The sequence below is a fragment of the Misgurnus anguillicaudatus genome, chromosome 24 (genome assembly GCF_027580225.2).
Source record: "Misgurnus anguillicaudatus chromosome 24, ASM2758022v2, whole genome shotgun sequence".
Lineage (NCBI taxonomy): Eukaryota > Metazoa > Chordata > Actinopteri > Cypriniformes > Cobitidae > Misgurnus > Misgurnus anguillicaudatus.
This window is the reverse complement of record NC_073360.2, coordinates 37,365,962-37,382,180: the sequence shown is the minus strand read 5'-3', so window position 1 is coordinate 37,382,180 and position 16,219 is coordinate 37,365,962. Positions and strand designations below refer to the sequence as shown.

The 16,219-nt window shown below is 42.5% G+C and overlaps 2 protein-coding genes across 2 annotated transcripts; both read left to right on the top strand.

Annotated features, from left to right (window-relative positions):
• The first annotated feature begins 244 nt into the window (after positions 1-244).
• LOC129428141 (uncharacterized) lies at positions 245-2,213 on the top strand. Its single transcript, XM_073863394.1, has one exon. The coding sequence runs from the start codon at positions 423-425 to the stop codon at positions 2,211-2,213; it is 1,791 nt and encodes a 596-aa protein (XP_073719495.1). The 5' UTR covers positions 245-422.
• Positions 2,214-2,219: 6 nt separating this feature from the next.
• On the top strand, positions 2,220-3,757 carry LOC141361490 (uncharacterized). Its single transcript, XM_073862940.1, has one exon. It carries the CDS (start codon positions 2,288-2,290, stop codon positions 3,602-3,604), a length of 1,317 nt encoding a protein of 438 aa, XP_073719041.1. The 5' UTR covers positions 2,220-2,287; the 3' UTR covers positions 3,605-3,757.
• Positions 3,758-16,219: the final 12,462 nt, after the last annotated feature.

Below are 16,219 nucleotides of genomic sequence, written 5' to 3'. Positions count from 1 at the left end.
ATCTAGCATTGTAGATGTATTACATAACTGAACCCCCTGGGCAACCAGTGACTTCCAGGAAAGTCTGGATGGCAACCGAGGAAGTTCAGTGATGCTGGAAAGACAGCTGACCTCCCGGAAAGACTGGCGGGGTAACAGGGGCCAGCAACCCCTGTTGCGGCACTCGCAAGAGGGCACCAATCAAGCTACAGAACTTACAAATTAACAATACCCCCAGAGTCTCCCGAGAGGGGGGGAGGATGAGAGGCTCACTCGGACAGATACAATGGCAACGACAAGGACAGTGACAGACGCAGAGAAGGTTCATACAGACCACCTTGACCGGGGAGGCACTGAAAGTGAAATGCAGTTGCGGAAGGATCTGCAAAGGCGTAAGAGGGCTCAAAATACACCAGAGCAGGTCCACATGTGGAAAAGGACGGATGCATGCACACCGCTCAGACGAAACGTCTGGTGAGATGGAGGAGAACCCTAGGCAGGAAGCACACCATAGTCCTAGGGATCTCTCAGTGCTGGAAATCCCCCAAGACCATACAATGAGAACTTCCTACTCCAACACAGGAAGCCCACCCCATCCAACGAACGAAAGAATTAAGTGGCCCAAAATGAGTGACAGAGAGGAGTGGTCAAGGTTAGATGAAGATCTGGACAAAGTGCTTGGAGCGGTTCAAGCAGGATCAGTGGAAAGGAAGGTGGATCTACTGACAGCCATCACATACAATGTGGCAAAGGAACGGTTTGGAGTAGTGCCCAGGAGACAGAATAAAGCAAGACCAGAAAAGCAGGATAACAGAAGACAGAGAAAGATCAAACAACTTAGGAAGGAGATCAAAACCCTGAGGAAGCAGTTCAAACTGGCAAGCACAGGAGAAAAGGAAGGAATAAAAGAGCTGACAGCCAGCCTCCGTGAGCAGCTAATTAGAACAATAAGAGCTGAGAGATTCAAGCAGAGGCGGAAGAAGCAGGAAGCTGCACGAGCCCAGTTTATAAAGGACCCGTACCGCTTCACAAAATCACTTCTGGGGGAGGCGAGGTCGGGGACCCTAATGAGTACCAAAGAGGAGACGGAGCAGGCGGTTGAGGAGGGATTCAGTGACCCTACAAGAGACGAGGCCCTGGAAGAAAATCTCAGGCTTCTTAACATCGACCCACCTACCACAACCCTCAGTACAGAGTGTCCATCATGGAGAGAGGTTCAAGAGGTAGTAAAGAAGGCAAGATCATCTTCGGCCCCAGGTCCAAGCGGTATACCGTACAAAGTATACAAAAGATGCACTAAGCTCCTCCGAAGGCTGTGGAAGCTTATGCGGGTAATTTGGTCCAAGGGAACCATCCCAACAAGCTGGAGAAGGGCGGAAGGGTGCTTTGTGCCCAAAGAACAGGCAGCCACACAGATCAGCCAGTTTCGAACTATATCCCTACTTAGTGTGGAGGGAAAGATTTTCTTTGCAGTGCTTGCAAAGAGAATGGGCGCTTACATGACCCAGAATGGATATATTAACACCTCTATCCAGAAGGGCGGTGTGGAAGGATTCTCAGGGTGCTTGGAGCATACAGGAGTTCTCAGCCAACTCATCCAAGAAGCAAAGGAGAAGAAGGGCAGCCTAACAGTTGTCTGGCTTGACTTCGCAAATGCATATGGGTCTATTCCCCATAATTTAATTCGAGTCGCTTTGGACTACTACCACATCCCTCATAACATCAAGGGCATAATCACCAATTACCTGAGAGATATCAAGTTGCGATTCCAGTCGGCCAGGTTTACAACAAAGTGGCAGCCAGTGGAGAAGGGAATAGTGACAGGATGCACAATCTCTCCCATCTTGTTCACCATGGGAATGAACCTGATCATCTCTGTGGCAAGTACAAAGGCAAGGGGACCAAAGACCGCAACTGGATGTCAACAGCCAGCGATCAGGGCATTCATGGATGATCTTACTGTGATAACGCCAACTCACGTGCAGGCAAGATGGGTCCTGGCAGAACTGGATAGCATGGCCACATGGGCGAAGATGGTTTTCAAGCCCAAGAAATCAAGGAGCCTAGTGATTCAGAAGGGTAAAACAACTGGAAAGTTTAAGCTAGTTGTTCAAGGGGAAGTGATACCAAACATCCAGGGCAACCAATTAGATGCCTTGGAAAGTGGTATGATGATTCCCTGTCAGACAAGAACAACATCTCCAGCACTAGAGAACAAGTTGAAGAGTGGCTGAAGAAGATCGATAAGGCTGACCTGCCTGGGAAATACAAGTGCTGGATCTACCAACATGGCCTGCTCCCAAGACTCATGTGGCTCCTCACTGTATATGAGGTGCTTCTACAAACAGTTGAAGAAATGGAGAGGAAGTTCAACAAGCACCTTAGAAGATGGTTGGGAATACCCCCGAGCTTTACATCGTTGGGGCTGTACATGAGGTCGGGCCAGCTCCAGCTACCCCTGTCATCAGTGGTGGAGGAGTTTAAAGTTGCCAAATGCAGACTGTCCCTGACATATAGGGACTCTCAAGATCAACTTACCAGGGAAGCAGGGATTAGAACTAGATCAGGCCGTAAGTGGGCCGCCGGAACAGCGATTAACCAAGCAGAATGTTCGCTCATGACCAAAGAGATCATCGGAAACCCTTGTACTGGAAGGCAGGGTCTAGGAACATCACATTTCCAGAAGTGGTCAAAGTCCACCCCTAGGGAGAAGAGAGCTATGATCCAGGAGGAAGTTCGAACCCTTGAGGAAGAAACAAGAAGAGCAAAATCCATCGAGCTTGCAACTCAAGGTGCCTGGACGAGGTGGAACCTCCCCAAGAAGAAAATCACATGGAGTGAACTGTGGCGGCTGGAGCCCTTCCGCATATCCTTTTTACTCCGAGCGGTGTATGACACCTTACCAACCCCAGTCAATTTGCACAGGTGGGGGATGAGGGAGGACCCACTGTGTAAGTTATGTAGTGGGAGAGGTACAATGGCGCACATTCTGTCAGGGTGTAAGACCGCATTGACACAGGGGAGATACAGATGGCGCCATGACAAGGTGTTGGCAGTGCTTGCAGACATCCTGGAGCAAGAAAGGAGGAAGAAACAACCTGCCAAAGTAAGACCATCACTGAGCACCATTGCCTTTGTGAAAGAAGGCCAAAGACCTGTTGTCCACAGCCAAGCCAAGCAGAACCTTCTGCAGTTAGCCAAGGGATGGGAAATGGAGGTTGACCTAGGGAGGAAACTCCACTTCCCCAAGGCGGTACTGGTCACAACTCTAAGGCCCGATATCATCATGTGGTCTCCAGAGGGAAGGAAGATCATCCTGGTGGAGTTGACGGTGCCGTGGGAGGAGGGCTGCGAAGAAGCTGCAGAGAGGAAAAGAGCCAAATACCAGCAACTTGTTGCAGGCTGCCAGGACAAAGGGTGGACATGTTGGCTGATGACGGTGGAAGTCGGATGTCGTGGATTCCCAGCTCAATCTGTGTGGAATCTATTGACAAAGGTTGGACTGAGGGGCCACTTAAGGAAAGCAGCCGTTCGTAAGCTGGGGGAAGCGGCAGAGAGAGCCTCGTGTTGGCTCTGGCATAAGAGAGAGGACACAAGCTGGAAACTTGGAGGAGAGGGGCAGTGACCTGGCCAGTCACTGCTGACCCACCAACTAGAGGGTGTTGTGGTTAAGGGTTGAAACACCCAGTGAAGGTTGGGGACCACCTGACGACCTCACCTCCAGGCCAAGGCTTCATCCATTAGAAATGGATGTAATCTAGCATTGTAGATGTATTACATAACTTCTGCTAGAAAAGAGTGACGTGTTGTGCTTTTTGAAGTTTTGAATGTTTGTAAATTGTGTGAAAATGGCAGAGTTCCAAAAAGAGTGTGATGAATATGGGTGTTCACCAGTGTATGTACAATGGCAAAAAAATAATTAAATTAATGATGGCCCAAACTGATCCTAAAGATGTTAAGAAAAGACAAAAAGAGGTTGCATTAGCGTGGAACACGTTGAGAGAAGAAAACTGTTGGGAGGCAGAGGAGAAAAAGAGAGTTCCTCTCACGCCTATTATTTTTGCCATGGAACATAGACTGGTACAATGAAATTGAGATTGTAAAGGCAGAAGAAAAAAGGGGTTTGGCAAAGGGCCAAATGGGACAAGTTTAGAGAAAGAGTTGAGAATTTGGATGAGATTAGCTCTGGTTGCTGCTGCTATGCAGGCTATTAAATTAAAGAAAAAAGGGGAGTTGACAGTGGTGCAGCTGCAAAGCAAAAGGAAGTTGAACACGGAAACAGCCAGATTCAAGTGTGACGCCAACGGCTCCTCCTTCAGCCCCACCCCTAGTGAAATCGATCTACCCCTCTTTGCACACACCTCCTCTGTATGAGGCAGCCAAGGCCCCGATGCAACAGCCTGTGATTCAAATTAATAGCGGGCAGGTAGATGCAGAGGACAGTGATGAACTAAAAGAAATAAAACATGAGCTGTACAAATTAAGACAAACTGTCATTAAACAGGGAGAGTTTATGTCTTCTCCCAGTAGGTCTAGGGTTGTTGAAAAACCCATTGATTTCTTGCAGCCATATACACCAAAGAAACCAGTGAACACCCACCCAGCGGTAGTGGTGTACATGTTACACATGGAGCATGTGGAGTTCTTGAGGGTGATCCTATAGTTAGTCCCAACATAGACAATGAGGAAGAGGAAGGCGTTGATGACCGCTCTGAAGCCAGTGAACAGAAGGAATGCGGTGCACACTCCAAAGCACCAAGTGGTCGTAGTAATGGTTCAGAACCATCGGTACACTTAAGAGATAGCAAAGAACAAAGAAGGGTGACAGGTATGCAGAGGGAATTGAAACAGTTAAGAAGTATGGTATTAGAGCAGGATCGTGAAAAGCATCACCTAATACATTCAAAGGAACCATTAAAGGTTACCATGCAAGGTGAGATGTTTCTTGAAAGGTCAGGCACCAGGTCTGGTATAAACTACCACCCAACCAGTGAACACCCACCACAGACTAAAGTGAATGTAGAGAGATCAGACATAGACACTGAACGAGAACATCAATATAATCAGTGGATAACATCCCACCAAATACCAAACAAGCCACCACAAATAAAGCCGAACGTAGTCCCCACACCCACCGCACAGCTTTTTGGAGATAGGGAACAAAAGGAGGTAGATGGTACACAATATCCCATAGTGGTGCACAAAGGAACTAAAAAATATCAACCATGGACACATAGTGATCTCACTGCTATAATGAGTAAACTCCCACCGATTACCAGTGGAGGAGGGAGATGGTTAAATAAATTAACTACAATGTGTCATGGTGTAGCTCTGGCCGTGGGTGATATCAGATGTCTGCTAGGACAAATTTTAAGTAAAGCTCAAGTACAAGATTTTGAAGAAAATGCCAATTTGACATTGACAGATAACATAACGACGCATTGTATAGTACGGTGAGTACAGACATCGGTAAGGCGCTTAGGGCCCAGTTTCCCACTCCACCAACAGTGTACCAAAAAATTTAATTCAAAATTAAACCAGATGAGACAGGAGCAGCTTATTATTTCAGATGTAATGCTGAATGGGAACAATTAACAGAAGAAAATGGGTTAAATAACCCAGACACCAGGGACATATTCAGCTGTAATGGCAGGTGCACCAGTGGGAGTCAAACACTTGGCTGAGGTTGATAAACTAAAAAATGAACTACTTAAATTACAATTGGAGCAAGCAAAACAGGCCACTAGCAAAAAGAAACAAATGCCACAACAAGCTCAACCACCCACCACTTCAGGTTGCCCCAATGAGCAGAGACCCAGCCAGTATCCAAACCAGTATGGCCCACCAGATCCATATACAGGCCCACAATATTGAGGGAATCACTGGGGAGGGTATCAACAGTATAGAGGGGCTCCCAGAGGGAGGGGTAGCGTAAACAGGGGAGGATACGGCGGCCCTGGAAGTAGTCCATGTTATGTGTGCGGACAAGAAGGTCATTGGGCCCGTAGATGCCCTCAAGCTGGGCCACACCCCCAATATTCCGGTGTAAGGTATCCACTTAACGCACCAAATGCAAGGGGATGGGGTCCCAATAGAGGAGGTGGTGGGCGTGGAAATGGTGGTTTTGGCAGGGGACCACCAGCGCCACACAACTCATCATCACCTGATTTAATGGCGCCTGTGTACCCATCATGGGGTCATGGTGATGATGCAGAGGAATGACGGGGCACACAGGGAACCACCATGAGGGGAATGGCTGAGCCCCTCATGGACATAGTGGTAAACGATAGACCACTAAAAGCTCTAGTGGATACTGGAGCTACATACTCCACTGTAATAAGAGGCACCATACAGTCAAAAGATCTGAGTAATAAAACAGTGAGTGTTATGGGTTTCTCTGGTGAAATTGAAAAGTGGCCATTAACTAAACATTTACCAACAACAATTGCTAATCAATCTGTCTCGCATTCATTTCTGTACTCTTCCAATGCACCCATTCCTTTACTGGGCAGAGACTTGCTAATTAAATTAGGGGCCAGCATACTATGCTCACCTGATGGGGTCATAGTTGGATTTCCAGATGGAAATACTATAAAATGTTCATTGGGGTCAACAGAGACAGGAAATCAATGGATGTTGGTGGGAGGAAAGTATAAAGAGTCAGTTGACATTTATTGGGCAGAACTAGAGACAGAGTGGGAAGATGAGATGTCCAGTAACAGTGTAGTGACCCTTTACAACACATATAAGCCATGGATAAAAGACATAGCCCTATTTCTAACACCCATAGATCCATTACATTGTACTATGTTTTATGACAGGTTTGATAACACAACCTATGAGGAACTTTTTCAGACCATTGAGGGAACCAAGTGGAGGTTGGTGGGTGATGGCATACTTGTGGGCCAACAGGGTGTGGCAGCCCAATAATCTTATCAGAAGAACAAAAAGAATGGTACAAAATGTCTGACACAGCTGCACCTCACATTTCACTGGCATTGCATCCTAATCATGAGGCTAGAGAGCTAGGCAGTATGGTTAAGAAACTTCTGACAATTACTGATTGGCAGAAAACACAAATCACAGGGGTATGGCATTCACATAGCCATGATGTGTATTGGATCAAACAACAGACTGAGGATGTAGCCATCCTAAAACATGAGCAACTGGCCAGAAGTCATGGTAGGGAAAACACAGACGGTGAGGGAACGGAAAAAATGATTGAAAGCATGCCACATGACCTACGGTCCCAGGGCCCAACTGATGTAGGTTTTTGTAACATCACTCCAGTTTCATTTAAATTGTCTACCACAGAACCAGTTTGGGTACCCCAATAGAGAAATAAACCAGACGCAGAGGAGGGAGTAAGGCAAACAGTAGAGGGTTTATTCAACAAACAAGTTCTAACTACAACCTATTCTGAATGGAATACACCAATTTTTCCAGTACCAAAACCTGGCTCAAACAAGTATAGGTTAGTACACGATCTCAGAGCTATAAACACCTTGGTGGAGACAGGAACAATGAATGTACCAAACCCATATGTGGCCCTGTCTAATTTGTTGCCTGCACATCAATGGTTTACATGAATTGACTTGGCTAATGCCTTTTTCTGCATACCCATTGCTGATGAATGTAAACCATGTCTTGCTTTCACCTACAGGGGGCGCCAATACACCTATAACCGTTTACCTATGGGGTTCATTTTGTCACCAGGCATTTTCAATCAGGTGTTGCAACAAGATCTGACCAAATGTGAGCTACCTGAAGGATGTGTATTGATTATGTATGTTGATGACCTGTTATTAGCAGCCACGTCCATGGAAACATGCATGGAAGCTACCAAATTGGTTTTGAAACAGCTACACATATCAGGTTTCAAGGTGAGCAGGGAAAAGCTGCAAGTTTGCAGACCATGTGTGACCTTTATGGGCAGAATGGTAACAGCGCAGGGTTCAACATTAACCCCACAACAGAGACAGAGCATAATTTCGCACCCAAGGCCAGAAACTGTTAAAGATATGTTATCGTTTCTAGGCCTCACAGGTTTCAGCAGACAGTAAATAATAATGTATGTGTCAGCTACTGCACCTTTAAGGGAGTTAGTGAGAGAGCAGGGCATGAAAAACCTGAAAGCAGGGTTACTGTGGACACCAGAGGCAGAGCTGGCCTTAATTTCATTAAAAGCACACCTATCACAGGCAGCCCATCTGAATTGTGCAGACTACGCCAAGCCGTTCATCTTAGATGTATCTGAAACACAAAACAGTGCACACTGGGTGTTATTTCAGAAGTCGCAAGGTGGAAGGAAGGTTTTGATGTACAGCATGGTTTTATTGGACCCCATTGAACAAAGACAGCCAGCATGTGCACGCTACGCAGCAGGCCTTGCGAAATTGATAACAAAAACATCACACATTGTCATGGGCCATACACTGACGGTACTAACCACACACTCTGTAATGTCATTCGTAAATTCAACTGCTTTCACTTTCTCTCCCCTCAGGCAGCGGAAGTTAGCAAAGATTTTGGCAAGCCACAACATTACGTATGCGCATGAGGGAGTTAACATGGCGGATCTAATCAATGAGGGTGAGCCACATGACTGCATACCATTGACTGAAAAAGCAAACAAATTGAGAGATGGTTTGTTCAGGTACCACTGACAACTGCCCCACCGGTAATCACACTGTTTACAGATGGTTGCTGTTTCAGAGCAGCAGATGGCACAGTGAAGGCAGGTTTTGCAGTTGTTGAACAGGTTGAAAATGATTTTGTGACAAGAATAAGTGGCAAATTGGAGGGTAAACAGTCAGCACAGACAGCTGAAATGATAGCTGTTATCAAAACCTTGTGCTACACTGGTGAAAAGGGGGTGATTATTTATAGTGACTCTGCATATGTGATTGGTGCAGTATATATGGAACTGCCATATGGCAGATAGGTGGGTTTGAAACCAGGAAAGGCCGGCCTATAATAAATGCTAGCGAAGCCTGACACATAATAAAGGCTGTGAAGGTACCTAATGAAGTGGTTGTTGTCAACTGCCTAATAAACCACTTATATCCCCAACCATGGTTTCCCAAGACAAAGTTAGATCTGACAAAATTGACAAACACGCACTGGAATTGACATATAGTTTCGGGGCTGCTCATCGCCCCAATGCCAGAGCAAAGCTGAAATAATGAACCTGACTTTGACATTAAAACTTGACTTGACAAAATCTGTGCACAGACAAAAATAACATGGCTTGACGAATTGCCAATTGCATTAATGTATAATCGCTCTTCTGTTAACAGGATTTCTGGTTTCACATCCTTTGAATTGCTTACAGGTCGACAGTTTCCAGGCCCACGGAACGCCTTGGTGCAGGATCCAATCCTGCCACTAACTAATGCTGTTTATTTTTACAAACTAACTGCTATGATTAAACATTTTTCCTGCCAGGCTAAACGACACCGGGACAACGACCAAGTTGTTACAAATGATGATTGAGTGAAAGTGAAGGTGTTCAGACGGTGCTGGGCCGAACCAAGATGGTCCAGGCCACCGAGAGTAAAAGCAAGAACCTAACATTGTGTTCAGCTACAGGGCAAAGGCGACACCTGGTTCCATCTCTCTTCTTGTCTTCCATGTGATTATCCCAGCAGGTCTCTCACAGAAACCGGTGTGGACCTGAGGACTCAGGTCCAAGAGAGGGAGAGTGTTGAAAGTGAAAGTGAATCAGCTGGAATACAGAGAGAACAAACAGGAAGTGAAACATCAGGGGTAACACTCGCACAACACCAACAATAAAGTCAACAAACACTCTGTAAAATTGTGCATAAAAAAGGTGACATTTTTTCCAGCCCAGCAACAGAACCACAAAAGGTTGTAAGACAGAACAAACACACAGGTGAATGTGCAGTTACCCATGAGGACGACGGCAGATTGATTTTTCATTTAATAACCAAATAAAACTGTACTGATTTACCAACATATGAGAATTTTACCCACAGCCTCAGATGTATGAGAGATTGGTGTGAGAAAGAAAACATAACAAGTAGGGGTGCACCGAAATTTCGGTCGCCGAAAATTTCGGCCGAAAATGGCATTATCGGTTTCGGGCCGAAATAAAAAATCCAGCCGAAAATGTAAACCGAAAATGAATGTCAACCGCGCCCCTTTCATCTGTGCGCTAGCGCTTGGGTTTCACTCAGCCTTCACGGTGATCAGTCGTCTCCCACCCCTCCCCTTCGTGCTCAAGCAGGTTTCACTCAGGGTCCAGCTGTTTGCACGCGTCTGCAAAGATAAAGAATGTCTTTATGTGTAAACTTTAGAGAGAGTCGCGCTATGTGTCTCTTACTGTAATCCATTAACGTACATTTGGCGAATAAAGCAATGAAACACAACGTAACGTTTTTATGTGGAGCGACTGTTGCGCTGTTTGGGATTCACCATCAGTCTCTGTATATGCATGCGTTTAAGTGCCCTTAAAGCCGAAAGTATACTAGGGACGTCTGCGTATGCGCGACATCATTTTCGTCATCAGGAGGGTTCGCGGCCGGCCGCGCGGACCGTCCGCGTGCAGCCCAAAATTTGAGACCGCACGGACAGTGCGCGTACAGTCCGCGTACAACATCGCATGCGCGTGAAAATATTTAGACAGGACACGCCACTACAAACAATTATACAAAGGAAATAGACAGCATTTACACACATACTATCGTTTTTCTTCTTTAATTTTATTTCATCCATAAACAGAAAGCTGTGGAGCATGTTTGTTACCATATTGTTTGATTCCTGTTCTTTGTTGTCTTCTTGTTTGTTCTAAACTGTGTTTGCAATGGTGGATCGGTTTCTTTTCTTAACCTATCCTAATGTTTTAATGTACTGTAAATGTCTCCAAATCAGTGCTGCACTAGAGTAATAATTTGAATAGAGACGCGCTTAAAAAAAAACAAGCAAACATAAATTCTCTCTGTTATTGACAGGGCACATATAAACAAAATTCTCTCCACAGTATTCTTTTTCTAATAAAAACATTTGTTTATGTCTGTATAGATTACAGTCAGATTAACCTACTGAAGTCTGTGTCATTAATGTTGATCAAACAACCCATGACAAAGAGACAAATAGCTCTAAAAAATAATAATATATTTAATTTATTGTGTTATGATTAATTTAATTTGATTTCTGTACCTAATGCTAATTTCAGACCTTATTAATGTACAACTTTGTTCTCTTTTATAAATGTTTGCAATTTCTTTATTGTTTATTAGATTTTTTCCCACCTGCTTTTTGCTGATCCGAAAAAATAATCTGATCTGTGCCTCAAAAACTGTAATGTGATCCGAACTGTGAGTTTTTTTTATCCGTCACACACCCCTAGTAAAGTTAGCACACAGTGATAGCCATACATGCAATTGTACTAATAATTGGCATAATAATTTATTTCGGTGTTTCGGTTTCGGTTTTTCGGCCTTGGTTTCCTTTTTTCGGTTTTCGGTTTCGGCCAAGAATTTTCATTTCGGTGCATCACTAATAACAAGTGTATCCACTCCCCGGCTGGGGTGTGGGTTAGATAAATTGGATTTCCATAAAGTGCTGGAAATCCTGACAGAAGTGTTCAGGGACCTGAACATCACAATTACTGTTTTTTCATTATAACCTGGGTAGCTACATAACATATTGACCTTCGAATTTCGGATTTCTTAAGTTTCTTATATAATCTTACATTTCAATGTTTCCTTTTGAATTTAATTTCTAAGTTTCTTATACAATTCTACAGTATTAATTTTACATTTTAATTTTGATTTTCCTTTTTGAACTTACGATTGTTTTTTGAGTATTAACCAATAGGCATAAGTGTATTTTTTCCACAGGGATGAAGCTATATGGAAATTGGAAGGTTCTGTGGGCCCTAGGGGTTATAGCTGCAATTATAATCACGATAATATTTAGCATAAACGATGGAGGTAATCTGAGAATTGACAAAAGGTCGAAAACATCACAAGATTAGTGTGTACAGAGATATGGGGGAATTGAATTAAATTACACAAAAAAAAAAAATTTTTCAACGACGTCATACACCTTTGATTTATGAACATCTATAGTGGTCTCAATTGGAGTATTTGTGGCCATACTGGCCACTTGTGGATGTTGTTGCATTCCCTGTCTTAGATCCCTATGCAACAGACTTATAGTGTCTGCCATTGAGAAGAAAGAAAATAATCCGCCCCCATATAGTATGCCCCTATTAGGCCTACAGAACCTCGAGGATGATGAAGAAGAAAATGTGTGACCTCTTTCAGAGGTCAAGAGAGGGAATTGTGGAATTTGATGTTGTTTAAATGTATTCTACTAATCATATCATTATAATTCAGCTTATGTGTGCCTTTACAAAATTGATTCCTGTGCTGAAAATATGAGGGCTTTTGGTGTGTGTGCTGCAAGGTCGTGGTTTTGGTTGAAGGAGTAGGACCGACCTTGCAGCTGCTGGTGATAGCCAAAATAAGAACAACGCTTGAAGGAGAAAACACACAGACAAAAGAAATACATGCTTTTGATATTAATTCACTAATAATCATTCATTTCCAGATTATTACATATAGAAGTGTTTAGATTTATCAAATTAAATGTTGTCATGAATATTAATGTATTAAAATATATAAATGATTATGCCTTTGTGCCCATGAATAATGTAGAAGATTGCCCTGTAATAAGACATTGCCATATAAGGATGAAATGCTCTAGGGCACAAGGTGTTCTGTATGTTTGTGTGTTATATACCCCCACAGGCTGAATTGTATTGAGAATGTTCAAGTATCTTTTTGTAAAAAACTTCTGTGTATCAGTTCAAGTGTAAGCAATGTAGCTGTTTTGGGTGACTTAGGAAGATTTGCATTGTCCACATGTTATATGAAAAGGTGTATTATGTGTTGGGTAAAATTAGTGTCTATGCTTGATTATCGTTATCCCAAAAAATGTTACAATATGCTATTGGAATTGGATAAAGTAGGTAGAAAAACTTGGGTTACCAATATTAAAGTATTATTGAATTTTTATGGTTTTTCTGCTGCTTGGGAGGCCCAAAGTGTAGGTGATATAAGAATATTTACAGCAGTTTTGAATCAAAGATTGAAAGAAAAAGCACATGAGGCGTGGTATGCAGCAGTTTTAGAAAATAACAAACTAAACATGTACTCACAATGCAAGTCTTTGTTAATACAAGAGAGCTACATTACATCTGTGTGTAACGTGCAACTGGTACGGTCATTGCTCCTGTTTAGATGCTCAGGTCATCAGCTAGCTATAGAAACGGGCAGATGGAGTAATACACCAGTTGCAGAAAGAATCTGTCATTATTGTAATTTAACAAAAATTTCTGTGATAGAAGATGAGAAGCACTTTTTGTATGTTTGTCCTTTGTACATAGATTTACGTGAGAAATATTTAAGTGAATTTACTCTTGTAGGTGATGTCCACAAAGATGTCTCAAATATGTGTGATTCTGTGTATGCATGGCGATTGGCACTGTATATATATCAGGGAATGAAAAAGAGATTGTCCGCCATGGTATGATATTTGTGGAATTTTGGGCCGAGAGGCCATATATTCCTGAAAATAAACCGAACGAACACAGGCTGAAGCAGGGTGTGGTAATGGAGTCAGATAATGAGATGAGAACCGCCTGTTATTGGGAGGAGAGATTTGAAGAAAGAACGACGTCACATATCATATAAATATTCATGTATTTCCGTAAGCTGAGGTTGGTTGCTTGCCAAATGGGGCCTTGAAACAACCCAGCGCGCTGTAAAACTTTTTCATATCTGATCAATAAATAGCTTATTTTTTTAATACCATGTCTTTCCTCTAATTATGAACATGCAATGGACGCCTATAAAGTCCAACAATTACAAAATATACAGTATATTAAAGTTTGTTAAAAAACTAATAAACTATAATTAATAACTATGAACTAATTTCTTAAAACAGCATGCTTCCCTCTTCTTTTATGTTTTAGAATATGGTATTAATATATATTTTATTAATGTATTAGACCTGTTAAAGGACAATTCGCACTGGTCAGACAACTACCAACTCCAACAGACACCAACAGGGGTTTCACACTGGTCAGACAGACTCCAACAGATGCGTCTGAGTTTGTCTGACCAGTGTGAATTGGCCTTAATATTTGCAAAATGTCCCATACATATATAATGTTGACATACTCTTGCCTACACTATCTGTTGCAAATCAGCTGTTCCAAAAGATAGTTTACAATAGAAACTACTAGACCAGACTATGTGCAAGGTGAGAGAACAGTTGTCTAATTTTAATGTGTGAACAGACTAAAAAAGTGTACTCACAATTCATAATAAGTTGTCTATCAATATAGTCTGTAAGCCTGTAGGCTTAAAATCTGCACCTCTTTGTGGCTTTAATTTCATAATGATCCTTACTCTAAGAAGTCAAGCACATCAAAACCCCTTTTTTTTTGGTGATCCACTTGCAAGACTATTTACATGCTGTTAACAAAGGGCGTTTATCTATTGCTGGCTGGGACGCTTTAAAAAAATTGGGGGCAAAATTAAGATTATACCCACTTCTCCAGGCACCACTACACCAATGCTTACAGTGCATTACAAAGTATACAGTATATTAAAGTTTGTTAAAAAAAACTAATAAACGATAACTAATAACTATGAACTAATTTCTTAAAACACCATGCATCCCTCATCTTTTATGTTTTAGTATTAATATATTTTTTATTAATGTATTAGGCCTACCTGTAATATTTGCAAAATGTCCCCCTAAGTATATAATGTTGGCATACTCTGGCCTACACTATCTGTTGCAAATCAGCTGTTTTAAAAGATAATTTACAAGAGAAACTACTAGACCAGACTGTGTGCAAGGTGAGAGAAGAGTCTAATGTGTGAAGAGACTAAAAAAAAGTGTACTCACAGTCTACTGTGAGCCAGTAGGCCAATTTTCTGATCGTTCTGCACCTCTTTGTGGGTTTAATTTCAAAACGATCCTTAATCTAAGAAGTCAAGCATAATGTGAAATACTACTATAGCCCATTTTGTGGTGATATACTTGAAAGACTATTAACATGCTGTTTATAACAAAGGGCGTTTATCTATTGCTGGGACACTTTAAAAAAATGGGGGCAAAATTAAGAGATACCCACTTCTCCAGGCACCACTACACCACTGCTTCAGCCTATGTGCTGGGGTTTAGCCCTGGACTGCCGCGGCTCAATTTAAACCCTGCCCACATGTAACGATGTGGAATGAAACATCATACGTGCTGTAAACTGTTCTGCTGCAAATTATATCGGGGCGCAAATAAGGGTAATGTAAATCAAAAGGCTGATGGCATTATTTTTTATTATACTAATATTTTTTTATCTGTTGTTACAAATATGGATAAAAATATGCTATTTCTAATTGTTAAAAAAATTGACTTTTGAAAATTATCTTGCGACCCCCCTCACTGTCTCCAGACCCCCTACTTTTGGAACAGTGGCAGCTGGTGACTTCTTTTTTTGAAGCGCACGATGTGAAGTTCGTCACAACATGTATGTAGCTTGTCAAGTGTGTGGTTCGTAATTTCAAAATATATGCTCTGTGCTTTGAGAGATCTTGTGTGCATCACGTGTCCTGCCAAAATAATTGCCTGCTGCAGACGCGTCTAAAAGGTTTATGATAAAATAGACGCTCGCGTTTGCCCGATACTCACATAATCTCATGTGTAATTAGAGTTTACTGTTAAGGGAGTGTCTAGCATGTATTTTGGGAACATGAGCGTCTCTTTTATCATAAATGGTTTTGACGCGTGTGCAGCAGGCACTTATTTTGACAAAACAAGTGTTGCACACAGGGTCTCCTGACACGCAGGACACATATTTTGGAAAAGGGAACCACACACGTGACAATCTGAACACGTATTTTGAATTAGCGCATCCTCGGATGAACAGTCACGAGCCGCCACTGTTTTGGAACTGCCTTAGATCAGTGGTTCCCAAACTTTTTCATTCTGCGGCCCCCTTGTGTACAGTGCATTTTTTGCGGCCCCACAAAAATTTTTTATAACAAAAACAGTTTTAAAATGTATTATTTTAATTAAATAAACAAATAGAATTATACCTAGTGCTGATGGTTAAAAAATTATTTTTTTAGGTTTAATTACACAGAACTCATGATAAATGAATGTATTTTATAAAATGTCATAAAACTGGGGGCCCCCTGGC